The 25134-nt window shown below is 36.1% G+C and overlaps 1 protein-coding gene across 1 annotated transcript in view; it reads left to right on the forward strand.

Annotated features, from left to right (window-relative positions):
• csmd3b (CUB and Sushi multiple domains 3b) overlaps positions 1-25134 on the forward strand; it is a 355638-nt gene that overhangs the window by 201758 nt on the left and 128746 nt on the right. The window contains exons 7-9 of the mRNA XM_017423975.2: positions 17396-17473; positions 21742-21829; positions 21995-22119. Of these exons, the coding sequence (XP_017279464.1) occupies positions 17396-17473; positions 21742-21829; positions 21995-22119 (291 nt within the window). The remainder of the gene's footprint in view (positions 1-17395; positions 17474-21741; positions 21830-21994; positions 22120-25134) is intronic.

The following is a 25134-nucleotide window of genomic DNA, read 5'->3' on the forward strand; positions in this document are numbered from 1 at the left end:
CTTTTAAGTGAACATGAAAACACTAAGCCCCAAATACTGTGATAAAATATCATCAGCTTGTAATAATTCTTCTAAAACCAAATTTTGTTCTTTTTTTTCACAAATTTAACTGTATTGGTGTTATTTTAAAAAATACAGTGATAATACACTCATTGCAGTCATTACATACTGTGATAATGTGCATTTATAAATTTGTATTTCCTGGGTTTCTGTGCAAAGATTAGACTCCATTACTATAGTTCGAAAAGTGATTGTACATTTGGTTATATTTCTTTATTTTTGAATAATCAGGGCCTCATGGAGCAGTTTGTAGTTATATGTTCCGTAGTCCAAAGCAGCAATTTGGAGATAAAATATCACAAAAACAAGTTAACTTTTTTTTTTTACCAGAAATTTAGTGGTGCACGACATGAAACGTTTGAGAATCACTTGCCTAGCTGATTCCATTCACTGGTTCTGTAAGTTATTTATAACTTAGCAGTAACACTGCAGTATGTTCCATTAAGCCTACTGAACCCACCTGTCCTGCAAGTTGGCCAACACGACCTGGAGGTTATGAGTTGCATCCCACTGTGCCTCACTTCTTACCACAGCACTGTCAAGTTCACCGCGGGTCATCAAAACCCACAAGAAAAACAAAACAAAAAAACAAGTTGCACATCTACCAAAATACTAGCTCTCAAGAGCAATGTCCCCACTTGTTTGGAAATATTTTAACATGTCACAAGTATACAAAAAAGTCAGCACTGATAAAAAATGCCCCCCTCTCTCTCATGTGCACTCAGTGATGCAAAGTAAATGCTTTTTTCACCTTCTTATCTTGTTAACACCCTTTTTCTTACACAAGAGTGCACTCTCAGAGGCACTTATACACACCATGATCTAACTCAAACAGTAATCACAGTTTTTTTGCTATTTTTTGGAAGCTTTTGGCAGTATCTTAATGTCTCCAGGCTTAGACTGTTGTCCTCAGAAACATAAGTCAGGTTCTTTTGAATAATTTCTTACATGAATTAAAGGGTTAGCATGCTTTAAAAAGATCCCATGTGAAGTGTCTTGTTGGTAAAACCTTATAGAAAATGTTATATTAAATATCATTTGATATTGCAAGATCTTACATGATTTGTTAGTGCTTGAACTAGGTATTGAGGATGACATTCAACTATTACCACACCAATTTTTAGCTTAATATCTGTAAAAATGGCTGAGGTATAGCCATATTTGTTTGCTGAGGTTGCTTAGCTGTGGCAGGCAGCTTGAATGGGGTTGACTTAATCAGCTGTACGTGTTCATCCAATGATCACTTTCTGAGGGTTTAAATAAAGTCTGTTCAATGATTCATGAGATATTTTGCTAATGATACAGACAAACAAACACATAGACACACAGACATGGGCAAAAACATTGTTGCCTTTGCCTTTTGGTGGTGGATGATATCCATTCGTAACTCCAACAATGAGTTACTGCTTTTTGAAGCCATTTATAAATGAGCAAGTGGGGAAATGGCTTGAGCCAATGCAATCTATAAATGCTGTAAAAAGTTTGTAATGTTGAAACTATCTTACTTTTTAATTGAGGTTTAGTGACTTACATAGATTTTTATAATAAGGGACTCCAAATTGTGGATCATAGAAAGTTATTTTGACACATTACTGGCTCTAAGTATCCATCCTGATTATTGAAATGAAACATTTAAATGTCTTCAGAATGCTGTGAGTCCTCAGCTGCATCAGTCACATGTGAGACTCGCAGAACTCTGGTCAATTACACCAATTATAGTAACTGAAACTTCAATTAATTCTGTGATAATTTTATATTACCTCTGCATAATTTTCCAGTCTGCGGTTATAATAGGCTTATTAGGTTGGAAATGACCCCAGATGATACCTCCACAGCTTATTTCCTGAGTTTCAAAGTGACCATTGGGAGGACATGTCCCTGGCTTTTAATTCTGAATTTGAAACCATGAACTTTAGCAATTTCTATACCTAAGCAACGGGCAGAAATGTTTATCCCATCTGGTAAATATCATAAACTCCTAAATATTTAAAATGAGATGGTATTCCCTAAAAGGCGCCATACTGCTTGCCACATTGCATGCCACAATTTTAAATAAAGATCTCATGATTTGTCATTGTTCAGGGTTTAAGATGCTGATGAATCTATTGTCACACCAATTTTTAGCTCAATATCTGTGAAAATCCCTGTTATAGCCATTTCATGTGGTAGTAGGTCTGTTAACCAAGGTCTTGAATCAGCTTGACACCCAAAATTAATTATTTGTTGACATACAACCAATGAATACTTTCTGATAGCTTAATTAAAATCTATTCAGTGGTTCTTGAGATATTGACTCCCAACAGTTACAGCCAAAATTAAAAAAAAAATCCTGTGTGATACTTTAGTGCTCAGATTCCTAAATGGGAATAAATCCCAGCTGCTAACACACCAATCTTTAGCTTAGTATGTGTAAAATTGATTTAGTAATGGCTCCTTTTGTGTTTGTTAAGGTTGTTTAGCTTTGGTGCCCACCTTGAATCAGGTTGACTACAAAATTTGATCAGCTGTAGTTGTACATCCAATGACTAACTTCAGAAAATCTTAAATCTTATTAAAATTTGTCCAGTAGTTTAGGATATATTTTGCTAACAGACAGACAAATAAACACAGATACACACCCACATATGCAATTATATCATAGCCGGCCTTTCATGGCAGCAGGTAATAATGAAGTATGTTTGAAGCACTCGTGATAAGTGAAGACGTAGAAAAGAAATTAACACGTTGGCTCTTTAGAGCTTTCATAGTGTCTGTTGAGCAGTTTCTGGTTATAAATAGCTACTTCTTAAAGGCATTTTTTTAACCTAATTGCGCAGACATTAAAAAAAATATATAAATTACAGTTATAGCCAGGCAGCTTATTTTTCTTCCACTGAAATGTTGTTGACTCATGTGTGTGATACAGCATCTGTTGCAGAGATATATCAGTAAAACTATAAAAAGTCACTGCTTTTTGACCATTTTCTTTACCATTATATTATACTCAGAACCTCAAATATCTGTCTACTATAGTATGAGTTTATTTTAATAAACATGGTTTTCTGCTCATTTTTTTTTATGTTCTCTGTAGACAATAACTTTTCTGACATGACATTTTTGTTAAAGTCAAACTATGAGCTTTTTATACTTGACTGGATATTGCATAGCCTTTATCTTTTTGTTTAATTTTGATTCTACACATTGAAATAAATACTTGATTTATTTAAGACATATTCCCTTTCATATTAACATTTAGGTTATAATATGATTTTTCCACATTACATATTTTCTGAATCTGGCAAACTTGACATACTGTGCTGGTCCAGTTCAGTTCAGTTCTTCCTGTCATGCTCACAGATTGGCCATGGAATGATGACCACCAGCATACATTTGACTAAGTTCTACTTTAAGCGGTCAAAAAAGCTTGGACCAGTAAGGGCACAAGTAAAATCCTTATGGGGATGTTCTGGAGCATCTGTTACCGACATTTAAGCTATATGGCCCAGTGAGTTAGGAGGTCAAGGTCTTTTTACATTTGGCTTACTCCCACAGAGTCCATCAGATTAGTATCTTGGGAGTCTGAAGGCCGGGTGAAGACCTCAGACTTTTTTGTGTACTTTGAGCAATTACTAAGCACTTTTTGCAAGGTCTACTGCTGTCCTGCTGAGGAGAGGGGCTGACACTAAAAGGCAATGCTGCTACTGAGTTGGAAAATCAAGCACAAAGATGCTCAATCTCAGGCTTCCAGAAATCAAACATAAAGGTCCAGCATTGTTTAAAGGAATGCACATCACCCACTGCCTTTGATGCCACATGATAAGAAACAACAGTAGTATAGCCATTTTGGTCAAACCTTGAAAATAACACTGTGCACCTTGTGTAATATTTCATGGTTTGTTAGCACTTGGAGTATGTATTGTGAATAACTGTCAGCTACAATCAAACCAAATCTTAGCTCAACAAATGTAAAATTATCAGTGGTATAGCTATTTTGTGTAGGCTAAGGCCCATTAGCTGTAGTGGCCATCTTGAAGGGGGTTGAGTTCTAAAGTTAATCAGTTTTAGAAGTTAATCCAGTCATTACATTTTAAAATGTTCATTTTAATCTGTTTTAATTGTTCATGAGATGTTTTGCTAGCAAATAGACAGAATTAATTGTAATAGTTAATGGCATAATTTTAAACACAAATCTTATGTAAACAGTTAGGGCTAATATGTGTTAGAGATCTGTCTCAGCTACTAACACACCAATCTTTAGCCAAGTATCTGTAAAAACTGACTGAGATGAGCCATTTTTGAGATGCCAGAGATCGCTCCGCTAACAGTACAGACAAATAAACTCACATGGCAAAGACATTATTGCCCTTTTGCTTTTATTAGGAAAGCAAGGATAAAGTGAGTTTTTAGCTAGGGAGATTTCTGAGGAAGCAAGGAGTAAAACCGCTCATTTCTGGCTGACCTTAGTACTGTGTAAAGGGAGAAAATAATGTAAAATGATGTTTGTTTTTATTGTAAACAATATACAGCTCTTCTGGTGTTGTCCCACAGTAACAGTGAGCTGAAAATTAACTTAATCAGCCATTTTTCAAATTAAAGTTAAAAGTAATTAACACACCTCATTTATCTTTCCCATTTTCTCTTCATAAAAAATCCCTATTTTTTCCTGTTCCTCTTTTGCAACATGCCTTTTCTATCCTACGCCTCTGTATCTGTCGCTCTCCCCGGGTTTTCTCCTACTGCACCTCTGTAGTCATTCTGCACACCATCCTTCAGACATGTTACTTGACTGATTGACTGACAACCTGGCCACTCCCCCTGAGATTTGTACCTAATAGGTTTAATTGATCTTAAGTAGTTTAAAAGGTTAATCAGCATGTTAATGAGTGGTGTCAGTGGGATAAGTTAGTTGATCAATTAGAGAAGATTTTAACAGGCTTTTGATTGATTAGCTCCTTCATGTCAGCTGCCATCTCCTTTTGGTGTTTTTTACACATTAGCAGAAGAGCAGGGTGAGTGGTTGAAAAGGTTACTTGATCACACTTTTGTTTTCTTAAGACTTGCAGATTAGATTACAGTAACAGACTATATTACAAATATTACATAAAATGTTCTTTTGTCTCTGTTTTGTTTGTTTTACATGCTTAAACCATCTTTTGAATGGAGGTTTGGTGGAACAGTTATGAATACTTAATATCTTACCTGTTATGGATAGCTGTGTGGATGCCTTTCAGAGTTTAATTTTAACCACAGTGAAATGCTAATAGCTAGTCAAAGTGAGACCAAGACCAAAGTGGATTGATGCTGTCTTAAAATAGCTTAAATCTCAAAAGGTGGTGTTTCCATAAGATTTGCATTACACAGCTTATTTCATGAAATGTTATGGTTATTTGCCAGTGTAAATCAGTGCAAATAGCAACAGCAGCAGCTAGCTGTAACATCTTTGGTGCAGTATTTCCAGGAAAAAAAAAATAAATAAATAAATAAAAAAAAAAATATATATATATATATATATATATATATAGGCTCTGACTGTCATTTATCAACATACGTTTATCTTAATGTAAAACTCTGGAATGAAAGGTGATTCACATACCTTCAAGGAGTGCTCGGTCTATAATTATTATTAATTTTTTGTTCAGTTCCACCCTCGGAAAACGCCACTTCATTTCAGGAGGATAAACTCTGACTGTGCAGCCCTTGTGCAGTGTGCAGTTAGTAAATATTTATGGCGAACACTGCATTAAAACAAGTCCAAATTTGTCTCTAAATGAACAAATCTGCTTTGGCGGGGTTAGTTGAGTTTATAAGACGTTGCTATGAGACCTCAGAGGGACACATTTGGCTCTAGGTGCTGCCAGACTGTTTTCCTTCTGTGTTGTTGTGTGTGCTTGCATGCATGCGTGTGTGTGTGTGTGTGTGTGTGTGTGTGTGTGCGTGTGCGTTTGAGGTCAGGCATTTGGCTCATAAAAACCTCTCCCTCCCTCTGCGACTGCCCAAATGATGAAGTCCTGAATTAATAATAATCTCATAATAATTTATGCCCAAGTTTGTCAAGAAGGGGCAGTGGGGTTAGCAAGGCAACAGAAAACAAAGAAACGGCAGATAAAAAGGAAGTGGGGGAGGAGGTAAAACAGTTGGGAAATAATTAACAGACCCTGAGAAGAAGAGAAAAGAGACAAATAGCCAAAAAGAAATGGGGGATTTGAGAGGACAAGTCATTTGGCAACACGTTTTGGCAAAATTTTTAGACTAAAGAAATCATAATGTCCTGCTGTTGGCCACTTTAGAGAGGAAAAAGAACAATATTTGTGTTTGTGTGCGCACTCCTGCTTTTGTGCACAAGCTCTGTTCCTGGTTTTTGGAATCAGGACAGAACCCTGTTCTTGAACTAGACTGTTTTGTAAATAAAAGCCTGCAGCTCTTCTGCATAGCCCAACCAAATCTACCAATTATTTTTAATTGTCCATTTAAATGCCTAATTGATGCTTCAAAATAATTCACGCTGGCAGGGTTTTAAGACATGCCATGAGCATTACGCTGATAGACCTAAATGAAAGGAATTAACCATTTTAATTCAAATATCTCTCCCTAAGGACACAGTGTTCCTGTAAATGGGTGAAATCACTTCTGTTTAAATCATTTACGTTGTATTCACAGTATGTCTAGCAGCCCTTCTATAATTTGCGGTGATGACAAAAGATTTATAAAATGTTGACTTTCAGAAAAGTGAAGTCAGTTGGATTACTTCTTTTGTAACATTCACACAATTTTGTTGTTTCGATTTTTTTCGCGACAAATTATTTTGCCATTATGGCATAAATTTTATCACCGCAACTCAATGTCTCCCTTACAGCCAAAAAGAAGAACAGCCAAGAAGTGTTTATTACCAAGTTTAATTAAAGCTAAGTCTTTATTTGGATACAGTATAAAATGCCTAAACTAAAAAAAAATAAAAATTGTGTTTTAGAGGGAAAAAAGGTCATTTTGAAATTTGATGGCAGTAACACATCTCAAAAAGTGGGGATAGGGCCATATTTACCTTACCACTGTGAAGCATCTCCTTGTCTTTTATCAACAGTCGGTACATGTCTGAGCTACTGGAGATTTCAGAGGGGAATGTTGTCCCATTCTTGTACCCCCATACCATTAGAGAGGTAGAACTGTGTATTGATAACAGGCTGGTTGGTCCCTTTCCTCTTTAATATAAAGGACGTGGTGTCCATAGTTTCCAGAAAAAACAACAACTTTTTTTTCTGATTAAAAAACAGTTTTCCACTTTGCCTCAGTTCATTTTAAATAAGCTTTTGCCCAGAGAAGATGGCAGCGTTTCTGGATGGTGTTCATGTATGAATTCTACTTTGCATAACAGAGCCAGTAACCAGTATTTGTGGATGATATGGAAAACCGCATTTACAGATAATGATTTGTGGAAGTGTTCCTGAGCTCATGTTGTGATATCCAAAACAGAATCAGACCTGATTTTAATGCAGTGCTGCCTGAAGGCCCAAAGATCATGATTGTGCACAGACATTTCTCCAGATTCTTGAAATCTTTTGATGTTATTATGTAGATGATGGGATATTCAAAGTTCCATTTTTCATTGAGAAACATTATTCGGAATCTCTGCCACTAGCTTTTCAAACTGGTGAACCTCTGCTCATCTTTGCTTCTAACATATTCAGCCTCTCTAAAATGCTTTTTATTTGCAGCCCCTTTTACTGACCTGTTGCCAGTTACCTTGGTATTTTCTTTAAAAAGGTACAAGTTCTTAGTTTAAACATTTAATATGTTTATTATGTTCCATTGTGAACAAACATCAAATCATCACATTCATTTTTTGTTTACATTTTACACAACATTTGGGTTTGGGGTTGTATTTTGCTAACAGCCAGTCAAAGGGTAAATGCAAAATTCTGCACAATGCATTGTGATCAAAGACTAAGTTGGGGATAATGCTCAGCTATTATCACATCAAATTTTAGTTCCATGATGTGAAATGGACCGAGGACGCCTCTTGAATAAGGTTGACTCTAAAATATTGGTGTTGTAGATGTTTAGCCAATAATTACTTTCTGAGAGTTTCAATAAAATCTGTACAGTGGTTCAAGAGATGTTTTGCTGACACTACGGACAAACAAGCACACACAGACGCTGCAAATTTCACCTTCGATGTTGAGCAATAATTATAACTGCTATTAACTATTTATTTTGCATTTTTGGCAAAATAAATAGTAAATAGTTTCGCTGCATTAGAATGTCTCCCTTCAGCTAAATATAAAAACAGCCAATAAGTGTTGATTATCATATTTAATTAAAACTTGGTATTTATTCAGCTATGTCGACATCTCTGAGCAAGTTTAAATGTTTTTTACTTTAGGACCAAAAGCCATTTAAAGACTCAGTTCTGCCTAATAAAGGAAGACAGTAATTTAGTTTGAAATGCAGTAGGATTTTATTGTACAAGTCAGGATAAAATCTGAGTTAGTGTAGTTTCCTACTGTGAGGGCATTTCAGCATTTTTGAACTCAGTGTGTCATTTAGAGATTCTAGTGAAGCTAATTGTCTCACCCTGGAATGGTGGCTTTCTAAACCACTCTCTGTTGTACACCCTAAAGTTTGACTATAGGATAAAACTTAGTCTGGGATCTCTCAGATAATGACGGTGTCTTAGCACATTGTTTTAACAGCTTTTTTTTTGTATTTGAGAAGTAAAATGGCCAATAGTCCAAAATCTAAAGATAGATTTGCTATTATCTGTAAGGGAAAATTGGATCAAATCCTGTGCTTAAACAGGAACTAAAATGAACCAGTACAGAGCTCTTCATGAAGCTGTTGGATAATAGCTGAGGTGGAATCACAATGTGTGAAGATCAAAGCGTTGGGATAATTGCCTTCTTGCGTGAACATTTGTTAAAAGCTGCAATTACAGTTTGGGACCTAAAGGCATTCATGCTGACACAGCTCCTCAGATTGGATTGCTAGGAATAGGAGTTTAATCTTTTTGATTTTTATTTAATTTTTTTTTAGGTTGACAATGTAAATTTTGATATTTTACCCATTTCCAGCTATTATCCATGTGGTAGACTTAAAGCTGTTTCAGATTTGACAGCTACTTGTTTCAAAAGAGGTTATTGTATAAAAGAAAGATTTTACTTTTTTTTCAAAACCCATGTTTAGTCATTTGGCATAAAGATATTGGCTGATCAAACTCATCTAGATATAATTTATTGCAATATAGCATGGTCTTACATGTGAAAAGATTCAAGCCAAGCAAAAATTGAGATGCAGTTTCAGAAAAAATACATTCACAGTAAATTCACTTTTTTAAGTTGATCCACTTTTTTTTGTTTTACTTTTCTTTAAAATACAATGCAAGATTTGATTTAAAAACATTAATTTAAAAAAAAGCTGTGGACACATTTAAGCTAACGTGTTCCACATAATTTCAATCACCCTGTGCGTCTAAGCTTTATTCAGCTTAACAAGTTTTGGTAATTTACAATGATTCAGTTAGAACTTCTCCAGAAATACTTGAACTGAGTGCCAACATATGAATGCCAATATTTGTACCCTGGTGTTCATTCTTTGACAAACACTGACCTTAAAACCGTTCGTCTCATACACAGTCAGTGGAAAAGTGGTGACTGTTGAAGAGAGAATAGAAATATCTTCACAAGCCCTGAAAAAAACACTTTTTTGTTAGAATAAGAACTGCTAATATATGGAGAAACATGCTAATTTTATACTGTCCATATGTGCAAGCAGTCGACAGGAAGTCAGTGAGATCAGCCTTGGAAAAGAATCGTATTGGTCTCAAATGTGAAAATATCAAGCTGCTCAGACAAACCAGATTTGTCTTTTTGTAGCCAAGTAATCATATTCTATCTTTTGAAATTTATTTCAGTCCGTAATGCCGTAGATTCAGATGTAGGTACCAGAATATGGTCAAAATTAGGTCAAAATTGGCACAACCAGTTGCCATGTTTCTACCAACAAGGGGATTTGTTTGTTTTTTGCACATTAAATTTCAAAAGTAATGTTAAATAAAAATGACAATTTTTAGGCAATTGTTGATATGGTTTTGGCCAATATGATCAAAGAGAAGAAGCATATACAGTATTGTCCTCTCTTTAACTGATCGCATATACAATGAACAGTTTCTGCATCTAAAAAAAGTAAATATGACCAAATGTAACATCCCATCTCAACACACCAAACTGACAAGACCTCCATTCATTTTCCCTTTAATCATAGCAAAGTTTTTAAATCACTTTCCATGTGTAACAGGCTTTGTATCACCAAATTATTGTGTGTTTTCATCCCAAACCAACTTTTTCTAGGATCATTCTTAAATCTTAAAGGTGGTTGTGTGGGAAAATCCCAGTAGATCAGCAGTTTCTGAAATACTCAGAACAGCCCATTTGGCACTGACAACCATGTCACATTCAAAGTCACTTAAATTCCCTTTCTTCTACATTCTAATGACAGCAAGTCCTCTTCACTGTATCTAAATCCCAAAATGCATTGAATTGCTGTGATTAGCTGATTAGGTATTAACCAAAAATTGAACAGGTGTTCCTAATAAAGTGTCCAGAGAGGGGATTTCTTGCTATTAACCTTGTAATAATGAGGATTCTAGGTTATAGACTTTGAGAAACTCTTTGATTTTAGTTTTCACTTGTGTTAGAATCATACAAACACATTCCTATGCATTGAATCGGTGCTTCAATGCATGTCATTTGGATTTAGTGTGTTTTGGGCTTAAAAAAACGCTTATTTTAAGCAAGGATAAGATTCTTTTACTGGAAAGGTTTATCAGCAGTTGAAAATAATGTTTGCTAAATTCACACAGCATCAAGAACTAATGCAATCATATTTATTATCTTACATTTATTATATTTATTATCTTCTCCCTGCTCCATTTTACTCATGTATGGTGGAGGTATGGGAAAATGTTTATTGTAATTGATGGACTTGTTACACTGAGTGAGTGAATAAATTTGATTGATTGATTATTTGATTGATTGATTGATTATTTTAACCAAAAGAATAGAGTTTTACATTTTCTGAGTATGTCACATGACAGACGTGTTACTCCTCGGTGGGCATGTAAGGGAACAAACTGATTTCTGCTGCTTCTCAGACAGATGTGTTTGCCTGACAGGGTTGGGCTTATCTCCTTTAGATGTCAGCGTTAAGTAGAGTTGGGTTGCAAGCCTGAATGACTCTTTTAAAGACGCTGCTTTAGATAGATGGAAAATGTGAAGAAAAAGAGGTGATGGGCTTTTTGTACTGTTCTCAATATCAGCAAACATTGGAATCCCCTAATTATGTTTAGAAACAAAGCTGAGGTGGATTTTGCCTCATTTGTCACCCTTTGAATTCTGTGGGTTCTCAGTTGGCTGAGAAATGTTTACTGTTGACATGTCATCCAGTTAGCAGGCCAGTTAAAGAGCTTTGTACTCAGCTGAATGACTGCAAAAAGATCCATTTACTGCACAAATTTTGGACTGAACATAATGACTATGTGTCAAAAGCTGCAACACTTTACCTGAAAACACTGGCGAAAAGCACAAAATGGCCTACGACCTCATATATATTGCACTCTGTAAATCTCTTATGAGGACACCCAATGATGTAGCTAAGCAACACAAAACCCAAACCAGGTTTTTATAGAAAGAGTATAAATGACTATCAGGAAAAAAAGGTGAATGAAAATCAACAGTGACCAGATGTGTGACAAAAGCAAGGTTAAACTAGTATTTCACAGTCTTTGTTCTCAGGGCAAAATGCCCTGCATGTTTCAGATGAGTCCCTGTTCGAACACCTGATACCTTGGTTACTTGTCAAGTTCTGCAGAAGCCTATTAATGACATGTACATTTAAACTAGGTGTGGCAAAGCATGGTAGACATCGAAAACGTGCAGAGCCAAGTCAAGTGAACTTAAAATTTAGGCCTTGTTAATGTGTCTTTGTTACTAATTAGCTTGACCGTTCTGCTTTTGTTTAAAACCTAACTAATAGCATAACTAGTACTATGATTTAATGAATTTTCCTGGCATTTAACAAAATAAAAAAACGGGTTTAAGTTCCTGCTCCTGCATTTCTTTCAGTTACAGTAGAAGGCCTTTATTTTTATTTTTTTATAATACTCCAAAGATTGTCAAGATTTCTACTATGTAGTAAACCTTTGGCCTTTTTTTTTTAAATTGCCTAGGGTAATGTGCTCAATGCATTATTGTCCTTAAAGATGAACCAACACTGGACAGAAGAGAAAGAGGTTGAACTGACTGCTCTCTTTGACCTTTCAGAGTCCGCCTTGTTAAAATTCTATGCAGCACTTCAAAATCAATAAGTAGTTTATGCATTAAAAAGTTTTTTAATGTTTAGAAAGCATTTTTTTCTACTTTGTCAGCATAATTAAAATGTCACAACAGTCTCTTGATTGATGTATTTCAGAGGGATTTTGACTTTGACCCCTTAACATGCCACAACTTAAAATGACCTGAAGGCAATGCTGTGGTTTTTATGAGGCTTTTTAATAGACATGGATGTAAATAAAGCTATTTTTTAATTAGATGTCAAGAGCATCTACAATAGATAACGTATTGCATTCTAAAACTGGTAAATTAGGTGCAGTCAGCCATTTCCCCCTTTGTGGACAGTAAAAGATGTGACAATAATTGTCAAACTGAAGCAAAAATGCTTATGTTTTAAAAATATTGCTCATAAATCCTGTGTTAATTCTGTGATTTTGTTTTCTTAGTCAAACATTTTCTTTCTTTGTTTACTGCACTGCCAGTAAGCTCTCAAAAACAGTATCGTTCTTCTTCACTAGAAACCTTTAGTTGTTTTGTTGTTGAATAAAACACTTAAGAATTTTTGATCTGTCTTAAGACCAGCAGCTTCTTTTTTCTCGATGTTTGCCATTGTTTACCGCTGCTCAGCATAGCAAGGGCATTGCATTTGTTGTGTATTTATTCAGCACGAAAGATTGAATTTAACAAATGCAGAAAGTGGATTTTTTTCTCACATTTATTTTAAAATACGGTACTCTGTTTTAATGTTTAGTCATAGCCCCTCAACACCTGGTTGTGATGTTTTTGTGTTAGAAGAATGTTTCACTTTGTGTGAATGTTATTCTGTGTGTGTCCGTATGAGACATTTGCTACCAAGTGATATGAATGTCTCTTTTTGTTTGTCCTTTGCTCCCAATATGTCTTTCCACATGTCTTCACTTTGAGCTGATAAACATGTATTGATTTGTTGTACCAATGTGTGCGTGTGTGTGTATAGTTTTGTTTCTGTCAGCTTCAATCCAGTGTATTTTTCTGAGAGCCTCTTTTCCCACATTGTGTTTGCATGTGTCAGGTACGAACAATCTGTTTCCTTCCCTGTGGCAGAACCTACCAATCACAACCCTCCATCATCTTTCTTCATTATGTATTCATGAGTTTTTGTGTCTGCAGGGCTGTGATTGGCTCTTAATGAACAACTGACGGCAATATCAGTCAACCAATGCTACGGCAACAAATAAGCCAGTCAGTACAAAAGAAACACCAGTCAAGGGTTTGGAAACATTATTCATCTCAAGCAGTGAGACAGAAAAGCCCTCAGGGAGGTTGACATATTGGACTGTTGACTGCATGGTACCTTTCGTTATGACCCTTGTAGCATCCCAGACCCACTCATGGTCAAGTGCATACAACTTAAACTGCAGTGGGTAATTAAATCTGAGAAAACAGCACATTCAGCTCCCGAGTAATATAAATTTTGGGTTTTGTGTAAATAAATTCTCAAGCCGTTTTTGCCTGTCAGCTCTAACTTTTAAACTATTAGTCAAACGGCGTACAGAGATATTACAGGCTTCAAGACGATCACATGAGCACATAAATCTACGAACTTCTCCTTTTCTTTCTAAATTGTTGTGGGAGCTTGCATTTTACCATAATACGCTTTCATTACTTACTTGGTGCCTGATTATTGGTCTATAGAAGGTGGTGTTAGCAGTGAGCCCATTACAGTAAAGGTAGAAAAAGAAGAATAGAGATGTTTGAATTAATGTGGGTTGTGTGAGTAAGCATATTCTGGTGATGTTGAATGATTGCTGCTTTATGGTTACAAATAACCCATCGAATGTGGAGAACCTTAGTGCTTACTGGTAGTTTCACCAACTGATTGCAGTTGCTAAACAGGCATATTTAAATTAAGATTAAGTAGAGACAGGTATTTAAAAAAAGATGCAAAGTACAAGCATTTCATTGTAACATTTTTAACCAAGCAGCCCAGATCCATTTACTCCAGGCTGACAGTCACACATGCAGTGATTCTCTTCAAATGATCTGAACTAGTTGATTTAAGAACCATCACATAAACAGTGTGACAAACTCTCATGAGTTTTGATGTTTCGTCAAGACATTTTTTGTTGTTAACTAAGTCAACACAGAAGGAAGCCATCATCTTCAATTTTCATTATGAAAAAATAGCTTATCCTTTCTTAACCCAAGTAATTATGGTTCCTTACCCTAACAAAACCTGATCTAACAGTGTTGCATTTACAGGAGATGTTTCGTTAAGACTTTTTTGTTGTCAACCAAATCATCACAGAAGGAAGATATTAGCATTAGTTTTCACTATGGAAAACAATAAAATATTTTCCTTATGCTGGACATTTTGATTCCTAAACCTAAGAAAGCTTTACAAAAACCTAAGAAAGTATGTTGATTGCATTACGTCAGTGTTTGCTCTTGGCGTCTAACAATGCTTGCACACTGCTCATCAGGGGACCAAACCCACAGGACATCTTCTGCCTCTCTCAGATACACCAAGAGATCCTGACAGAATGGCAGCATTTGACACCCTAAAATGAGAACAAATTGGACTGACCTTCAGGTTGGTAAACACAGGAAGAGATGGCGCTTACTAATGATTGAACTTTCTAAATTAAGTACTTTAATATTAGAGCTCATTTAAGCCCTGACAGCTACAAGGCAAAGAATCTGTAAATAGCCTGTTATGAAACAGGATTCAGAGAGTGTATTTTTATAAACTATGTTTCACTTTAGCATCTGATTTATCATTGATGAAGTTTATCTGAGCCCTTTTTTGCTCCTAAATATAGCTTTGTTAAGTATTCAGTATTTTACTTCACAAATGTGGTTTACTTAAATGCATCTGCCCTTCCATCTGTTTGCATTAAAATTGCTGCATGCAGGCTAGAATATTAACCAGGCCATATTTAACTTTGATGCATATTCACACAGGACAGATTTTAGGGTGCATATTAACAGGGTTTGATACAAGGAATACATTTACACAAACAAAGGCAAATTTAATTTTTAACAAAAAGTATTTCAAACCTGATTATGATACTTTGTTCCCACGGGATTTAAATTTTTGACAACTGGAACAAATTAAACCAGAGTGCATTCTGGGAGCACCAAATTTATCATGAAATATGATGTTACTTATTTGTGTAAATGTGAGATTTTATTATATTCCCTCTAAATTGTATTCAAAATATTTTTTAGGCTATTTTAATTATACATTCTTGCCAGCTGTAATAAACAAACTGTTTCTGATTTGACCTGAAAACACAATTAAAATGCAGGCTGAGGTTTTTTTTTTTTAATTATATGAAAAAATGCACTTTAAGAGAAAGCAGTCAGTTCATCAGTTATCAAGCGTGTTTCTGCTTTAATAGCTGTGACTTTGGTGTCAAGAATAATACATTTCATTCTTTGTGTAGGTGGAATTTGAAATTCATGTTTTTACATTCTGTTTACAGACTGCTATAAGCATGACTGTGCTGGAGCAAACCTATTAATGAGACTTTATGGTTGGAATTACTTCACATTGTGAGGAAGAGATTTTTTTTCATTAACGATTAGCTTGACTTATTAAAAAAATACAGTTTTGTTTCAGTTTGTAAACAGGTTTTATGTACATATCTATCACAGCTATTTCTGAAGCAGATCCATTCATTTAGCAGCAAATACAGTACATTATGCTGTTGTTTCTTATTCCATTAGAATTTAAAGAAGCAGCAAAGAAATGTTCTCAACCATCTTCACCAAATACTTGGCTAAATTCAAATTATGAATTTAGCCAAACTACTTAAGTATAGCTCAATGCTTTCAGCTACACGTTGAACTTTGTTTCAGTGCAACTTGTTTTATATTTTCACACACATACAGTGTACCTCTTGCAGTTATTACACTGATTAGTTTACTCAGTAATGTTAAATTGAACTTGAGATCAATAACTTTACATAAAATAAATTGTTAGCGCATTCCTTGGCTTGGCAATTTGTCAAGCTCGTGCAGCATTGGAATCGTTGTTGACATAAAATGCATATGTTCTAGTTCACCCATTTCAGACAGAATCCCATTGACATTTGTGCAAATGTACAGCTGCTGTACAGCATTATGATAATTGGAGAGCGTTACCTCTTCTACCATTTATCACCGTTTATTGAAATAGTTGGGTCATTATGAAATTGACATCTGTCAGCCAGTCTTTCAGCCACTCATTAAAGTGATTTGTTACCGTATGAAAATATATATATGGGTTTATATTATTGCTGTTGGTGATGTTTATATTTTTAGACAGTACAGTGGAAAAAATATAACTTTGAGGTATCAAGCTGAAATTCCCCTGGGGTGTTGTGTTCCTGTTATAAGTGCACTGATTCAGCTCTCACCTACACACTTTGTCATTTATAGTCTGTCTTTGTAGCCGTACCTACTGAGTTATATTAATACACAGGTTGAGAATTTGATGTTACTATAGCTCAGACTCCCTCGTAATGAAGTGATGTCACCAGAGCTCCCAGGAATTGCTCCCCAGCAGTTTTCCTCCTCTTGTCTTTGATTTAATGCATCTAGCGATCTACTCCTCGACGTTTCATTATCCGAATGCCTTGATTACAGAGATGCAATGTGGTTATTTTGATTAAAGTTGCAGCTTCTCCCGCCAGCTTTTGTTAAGAATATGATGGGGCTTCCAGCAGAACATCCCAGCATTTTGTGAACATTTCTGAGTGACGCAGAGGAAGAATCTTATTATTCAAATTCTGAAATGGTACTACCCTTGACATACATTTCCGTCCTATTCTGACTTCTACCTGTCCCTCTGAACTTCCTGTTTCTACCATTTCAAAATTTGCTTGGCCTTTGTAGCCTTTTTTATTTTGTTTGTTTGTTTGTTTTGCTTTTCTCTCTCCCAGCTTTGTGAGAGAGACAAATTAGCTTCTTTTTTTTCAGATATTCGTTGCTTGACCTATTTTTTTCCTCCACATTATCCAATCTGTTATCTGATTTATCTCCTCTTTTCTGTGTTCTGTTCTCTTTCGCAGTGAAGCGATCTGTAGATTTTAAATCGCGAGGCGTTAAATTATTCCCTGGCAAAGACTCCAGCAACAAGTTTTCAATATGTGAGTTCAAATATCAATGTCCCTTTTGGCTAATGAACTAACATGTAATTTTTTTGTTTAATATTTTTTTGGGGTGTGGGGGTGCGCTTCAACTTGCTTTGTTTTTAGGTTTGTTTTTATTTTGCATTTATATTTTTTTCCTTTTCAAATGGCTTTTATGTTCAACACTTTTGTGCATTTGATAAGTTTATAAGACAAAAGCATTGTTTTATCGCATAAATGTCACGTTGTGATAATTGTTCAAAAAAGTAGTAATAGTAAAATATAACAATGACAAATTGAAATTGATTTTTTTATGCACAAATGTGTTGAAAAGACAAAAGGCTTTTTTATTTCAGAATTCTGCTGTTGCATTCTGCTTGACTGCTGTGTGTTTCCCGTGCTGTGACTTTTTGTGTATGTATGTTCAGGTCGTGGTGTCTCACCTCGTCTTTGTTTGCTTTGATATATTTAATCATGGCTTGCTCTGATAAGCCTAATCATGGTTTGTTTGGGCTTGCTTGCTTCAGGCTTGATCAGGGAATGTGAATCAGGTTCTGTGATACTGTTTATCGCCCACCTCCTGCCTGTTTTTTTTTTACCTTACCCAAGCATTCACATCTTTCTCTTCTCCTCTTCGCTATTCTCTTCTCTGAAACAGCTTTATGCTCAGGTTGTTGAGGTCATCAAAGCAATTACTGAGTTTATGGAAACATTCCTGCATTTATGCACCCCGACAGGATTATAAAGGAGGAATATAACTTCTCACATTTTTTTTTTCTTTCTTCAAAACATAAAACCACTGGATTCATTCTTGTCATAAAATCCATCTAAGCTAATAGAGTTAATTTACTGATCTCCTTTTAAAATTACTACAATTTCCAAAACTTTGTGAATTATCTTCACAATAAGTCACTTTTGAAACTCACTCTTACATCAAGCAGCCTGAAGGGTAACTGTAAAGGTGCTAATAACCAAGTTGACATTTGATGCGGCGTAATGGAAAAATGGCCTTGTGAATATTAGTTAATAATGTTCAGTCCCTTTCAGCGCTCCACCTCTGGAAGGACGGGCACAAAAAGCATGAAAAATCTTAAAGAAAGGGAACTTTTTTTCTTCTTTTTTCATTGAAGTTTCACTTATTAAAGCTGTCAGTGCCCAAAAGATTTATTTTTCTATGCAATTCCGTCTTACTTTCACATTTCTTTGTGACTTTATTACACACGTTGCTGCTCTCTCCTTTACCATCTCCGTTTTCACATAGCTGACTCAAAGCCGCACACCTTTTACAGCCCTATGTATTAAAGGTAATTGCTTGTGTGCCATATACAATTGCAAATATCCTTCTATGCTTTAATGTTTTCCAATTGTAACAAAAAGTACACCAAATACACAAGTATTCATGTTTATTTCACTGCAGCAGTTTAGCTGTAATGCATCAAAACATTTTTGCTGCGAGACTACTGTAATATTTTACTTCCACTCTAATAAAACTAGCTTTATTAGGTATGAAAACAGCAGGCAAATGGTATTTATGTGCAAGGGAAATCCTCCCCTGAAAGTATAAAATGTCTTCTGTGTATTTTTTTATACAAGTTGCGCATAGCTGTTTTTATAGATAAAAATGAGTAATAGAGAGTAAACACTGATTGTAATCATGTCATGCTTTGAAACATTTTCCCTAGAAATTTACTAGATGTTAACTTATCCTTGTTGCCTACCCAGAAATTAAAATTTTCACTTTGTTGATTAAGGTCCAGAAACAGCTTAATCTGGCAGTAAAAGCTCTGTCTTGTTGTGCTTCTTAGGCTAAATTTTGACTCCACCTGTAGTGAAAAGAAGACGGATGTCCATTGCACCAATAGCCGCCTTACATTTAGTATTCCTAAAGAAAAACTTTCATATACCTGGATCTCATGCATGGATTTTTTTTCCTTTTTTCACACGAGAAAATGCATCAAGAGTAATCCTGTTCAAGCCAAAATACAACATTAACAAACCTTGCATGTTTTTGATTGCTTTGCATGCTTTGTAATCATAGATTTTCAAACATCCCTGTATTTGTGTGAGTGTAAATTTATGTGTGGATACCTTGAACAGTGTATTAAATGATGGAAAATTAGTGGTAGAGCTCGCACATCACAGATTGATCAGGTTCCCTGCCATGTTGGAGAGTCACGGTTGAGGATTGATTCTACAGATGTGAAGGTTTTGTGTTAATTCTGATCGGCCCAGAAGCTTATTTGCGCTGCTCTGATACTATTAACTCTCCACTGAAGCACGAAGCCTGTCTGTCTATACATACACATTCTGTAGATGTGACTTTGTATATATCTGTGTGCATAAATGTGTGTGTAATTGGGAGTTTGAGTATTTTGTGTGTTGAGTGTGTGCACACAGTGCTGATACTGTAACCAGTCCCTCTGTTGTACTGTTAATAGTCCAGATGGTCAAATTAGCCGCTCCAACAAAGCAACAAACTATCTACTCTAACAAATACAAACACACACACCAACCACCTGCTGGGTTTGTTGATAGGGACTAAACATGTACTTGCATGTTAGCCAGAGAGTCCAGACAGCGTGGGTGTGAAGGTGTTCGTGTGAAAGCAGAAATGGGCAGTTTTTTTCCTTTGCCCATGTTTGTTGTACCTACCAGAGCTTGCTGGCGTCTGATTTATTGTTTAAGATCAGATGCAACTGATATTTGCCAGTTTTTTTTCAACAGAAATTTGTTTTTCATGTTGATATGAACCATTTAATATAACAGCTACAAAAATAAATACTTAGTGAGTATTTTAGCTTTTCTTCATCACCAGCACTGCAAAAAAATGAATTTAAAAGAATGCCAATTTAAAAAGTATTTAAAGAGAGCATTTATGGTTTCATTTCAAATGACTTCTTTTAAATTTTGAAGCTAATTTTAATTTCCCTGTGACTTTGTTTCGTAGAGTTGAGCATTAACATGTTCAAGAGGTAGCAATAACCGTTAAATGTAAAAGTCCACCTTAAGTAAAAAAAACAATGTTTATTACATGAAGAATAATAAACTCTTATCACAATATTGGCTAGCCAAACAACACAAATTGAATCATGTTGTTCCATGCATAATGTTAATCATTCTAATGAAATAAGTAATCAGCAGAACACTCCCATGTTGTCTGAGTTGCTGCTTTAGAAGTAAGCGGAACATTATACAGCAGTAATTACATGATTTTCTTTCATTTGAATATCAAACTACAACCATAGGGTGTTTTGTTTGTTTCATTGCTGGAATAAATAGGAACATCATAAAATGTTTGGGGTTTTTTTTCCCTCCAGAATGTGCTCGTAGTTTTTACCCAACATTAAGAAAAGACGACTGTCTGACTGGAAAAAAAACAAACAAATAAACAGCATGTCAAAATCCTTAGAGGGGCCTACATTTACATTCACTGCTCAGAACAAAATAAAAGATGCAGGGAAGTCCAGGCTTATTCAGATTATTTTATCCACATTTAAAAATAAAAATACCATTGAACCTAAAGAGGTCACCAGTAGATGGCAGCTCGTCAAGATACTCCATAACTACTGACAGCAATGCATAATACAACCTCGTACTTTTATGGTACATACAATAAGTATCAAGCTCATAATGAAACACAAAAATTACCATTTGTTTCATATCATCAACTCAAAGTTTCCATGCAGTTCTGTTTGACATCTTTGTTCATCATATGTGATGTTTGCCGTAAATTGTTATCATCAAGATCGTTGCTTGTGTTTCTGGAAGAATTAATAATGTCTGGATGGCTGCAAAGTTCCTGCCTGCCATTCGTCTAGCTTTCTGTCTATCTCCTGGTCTAATCCGTTTCCTGCTGCCTCTAAAGTGAATAAGTGATGAAGCAGGCAGGTTTCCAAAACTGAAAGCAAAGAGCTGGAAATCTACCCAGGAAGGCTGGTGCTGAATGCTATCAAATGACAAAAACAGATGGTTTTAAGATACTGCCAGGGAGAACTGAAGCATTTTTTTTTTTTTTTTTTTTTGGTTTGATGGGAAACCAACATAACAACAATTGGATATTCTTGGCTTTCATAAACATGAAAAATTACTGGATATATAGGGAACAGCAGTATTTTTTTTAAAATCAGTAGTAGAGTGGACCATGATCCGTCTGGCTCTTCTGTCGAGGAAGGACAGATGTGTTCGTTGGTTGGACCCGGTGGACTCGGTACTACTTTACTACTACCCCTTCTGTCTAATTCTAACCTATTTGTCCTGGTGGTCTACATGTCTTTGTCTTTATGTAGTAAATGAAGGGGGAGTGAGACAGGCGTCTAACTCTTGCCCTGACCCAGGAGAACCAGAGAATGGAAAACGCCATGGCAATGACTTTAGGTACAATTTAACCTTGCAAACATAATAGCATTTATATGAATGTGCAGATCTTTTAATTAAATAAATATTTTTTAAAGCAGTATTTCTTTGCTGGTCGACAAGTATTATTTTCTTTCACTGTAGCTCTCACTCTTTGTGTGATTATTTATGCATGTGTTTGTATAGCATTGGCAGTGTGGTGCAGTTCAGTTGTGGAGAGGACTACGTACTTCAGGGCAGTAAAACCATTAGCTGTCAGAGAGTGGCCGAAGTCTTTGCAGCCTGGAGTGACCACCGACCAGTGTGCAAAGGTAAGGCTTATTACACTTCTCAGCATGTATTTTCCCTAGCAACACTCAAAAAAAGTTCATAAAGTATGTGAAAGTAAAAAAACAAAAAACTCAAACCATCACATTTGTTTACATTTGTCACAAAATATTTTGTTACAGTATAAGGTAGGTTGTATTTATGGAAACAATGCTAATTCTATTTTAAGCTGTTCACACAGCTCTCCACTGTGAAGTGTGTAACAGCTCAACTGACAAATCAATTAGCATAGCTCATGGAAGGAGTAGATGAGTGGGCGGTGAGTGATAGAAGTCCCACTGTGGCAGAAAGGGGACTAGTCACTGAAGGATGAAGGTCCCGTACAGGAATAGAAAATGGTAGTAATGGATGGAGGCTGACCATGCTAGTTAGCATGCCAATGTGTTCTCTGGCCCCGACAATAACTGGATTATCCCCTGCCCGCTACTCTATCCACCAGCTTGCCTCTAAAATCCATCACACCCTCACTAGAGAAACTCTCTGGCCTTGTCAAACCCCATTGAACCCTTGGAGCAGGCTGCTGGAACTCCACACTTTGGAGACAGATGTACTAAGGTGTGTTTTGTGTGTAACCAGGCCCAGACTAAATTTTTGTTTGGGCAGTAGGGCAGCCTGCTTTGCAAGGGATTGCAAGGGAAGGCAGCAAAAGACCATCACCCATTACGCACGTTCTCTATCCCAGTGTTATTGACTCTCTATGCTAACTGTATCACTACCTTGCCACGGTGCACCAAGAGGTGACTGCTTTCACTGGGGAGTTCACATACTGACTTGGTTGGACAACACGTCACTAACCCTCATAGAACCCAAGGAAGGAACAGGGGTCGACTCTAATTCATGCCATTTGCACTTTGTGAGACCATGCTAAAAGCAGTCTCTCCCATGTCAACACACCTTTAAACAAAGGAAAAAAATAAGATTCCGTTTTGGTGTCCTGTGTAAGGCTGAGCTGGAATCAGTTCTGAGGTCTGAATGTTCAAAAACAGAAATACTTGCGACTTGGAGGTAACTGCATGGTTCACAGTGTGAACCCTGTCACAGATTTGATTTGGTGCCCCAAGTGATTGGATAGACACTTCCAAATGGTGAAGCCCCATTAACACCACCTAATCTGGGTGTGGTGACGAACTGCAGCTTAATGATATTTTGAAGACATTTTGACTGTGCCACATGAGAGATCAGCTCTTGTACTGATCTCTCACTTCTGAAAACTTAAAAAAAAAGGTTTTATCTTTCTTGGTTCTGGGTTGATTGTAGACCCAGGCCATGGTTCCCCCTGCTCACTAGATTTACTCTCCTGGGATTTAGCGCCTCTCAAGCATGCTACATTTCATAGGAGTAATGATGGTTGTGATTCAGGACTAAGCATTATTAAAACACTAAACATAGTCAGGTTTGATCTCTGGTAATTAAATATAGCAAACTGCAGTAAACTCACACAACATTTTTTAGGAAATGCCTCTGCATACACATAGTCAAAGCACATTTACAAAAAGTCCACATACTGTATTTTAAAGTTTATTTACCTGCTGATGGGTGAGCTCAGACTTACAACAATTCCCCCCCTCCCACACACATACACACACATAAGGGGAGGGAGGCAGAAAGAGGAGGTGTCTGTCATGTTAAATGCCAAAGTCATTTGTCATGTCTTCCTTCCTTTGGCTGCAGACTGTAGCTGGCTACACATGCTTTAACATAAACCACAATTTTCACAGAGCATACTGCAGGTCTGCTTGTGTGTGTTTGTGTGGGAGAAAATAAAAGAATGACCAACAAGTTACTGTAACATACAACAAAATATTAACAGAGACCATCGCAGGAAAATAAAATCTGAAAAGACGAAGTGAGGGAAGAGAATCTGGTGATACTGAAAATGCAGGCAAAAATAAAACGAATAAAATAAAAAATCCCACATTTTGCCTGTTTTACCCATAACCTGTGAAAGTGAAAAAACCAAGAAAAGAACCCATTGCTAATTGTTTGCTTAGTTGCAGCAGTGAAACACAGAAGTAACTGAGAATTAATACCACATTGGAGCCTGTAAAAAAGTTCAAATATCTTTTGTTTTGTGTGTGTGTTATATATTTAGGTGGATCCTAGCCAGCTGCAGGTTGTGCTTTCTTGAGGTTAAAGGTCACAGTCTAAACACTAGCCTTGACTGCTGCCCTGGGTTCATCTTGTGAACCAGACACAAGGGGTGACTGACCTCCTTTAGGCTCCTGTTACCATGACAACACAAATCTTTTTAGACAGGCTGGATTTTACAAAGTCAGTATAGTTAGGACACAACTGTCTCATTTGAGCTCTAATTTGTTCCTGCCAGGCAACCTTAATAACTAACATATTCTTTGAAATATGACAATGGTGGTACTTTTGATCGGATCTTTATCGTTTTTATCAGCTTTTAGGGACTCATCTTCACTAACTACTTTATACTAAGGTGTTAAATAGAGCCAAGAGGTCTTGCTTTCTCCTGTGTGGGATGAAGGGATAAATCTCCCTAAGAAGGACATGACCTTAATTTTCTTTTTCTTCTTAATTTTCTTCTTTCTGGAGCAGTGCATGGCTAAAACGAAAGCACTATGTTAAACCAATTGGTAAACAGAAAACATCCTTGCTGTAAAGAATTGTGAGCAGAGGGATACATTTTTGCTGATCCACTAGAACTCTTGAGGAGCAGACATTTAATGTAAAAACTCTGTTGCATATAAAACACAATTAGCAATATTCCCAGCATAAACAACTTTGACAATACCCACTTTCCTCATTCATTGCTGTTGCTAAGAAACTAATAATTCTGTTCAAGTTGATCCTTATTTTAAGCATCGCATAGCGCAAGTTACTCCTACATAGTCCCATTACACAAGATGCACATATACAAATTAGGCTCCCATATGCTGAAAGACAAAGAGTACGAACAATTGTTTTGTAACGTTTCGCTGTTCATTACATGGTTTTTGATGACAGCAGGACCGCAAATATTGTTAAACGATTTG

This window comes from Kryptolebias marmoratus, linkage group LG5 (assembly GCF_001649575.2).
Source record: "Kryptolebias marmoratus isolate JLee-2015 linkage group LG5, ASM164957v2, whole genome shotgun sequence".
NCBI lineage: Eukaryota > Metazoa > Chordata > Actinopteri > Cyprinodontiformes > Rivulidae > Kryptolebias > Kryptolebias marmoratus.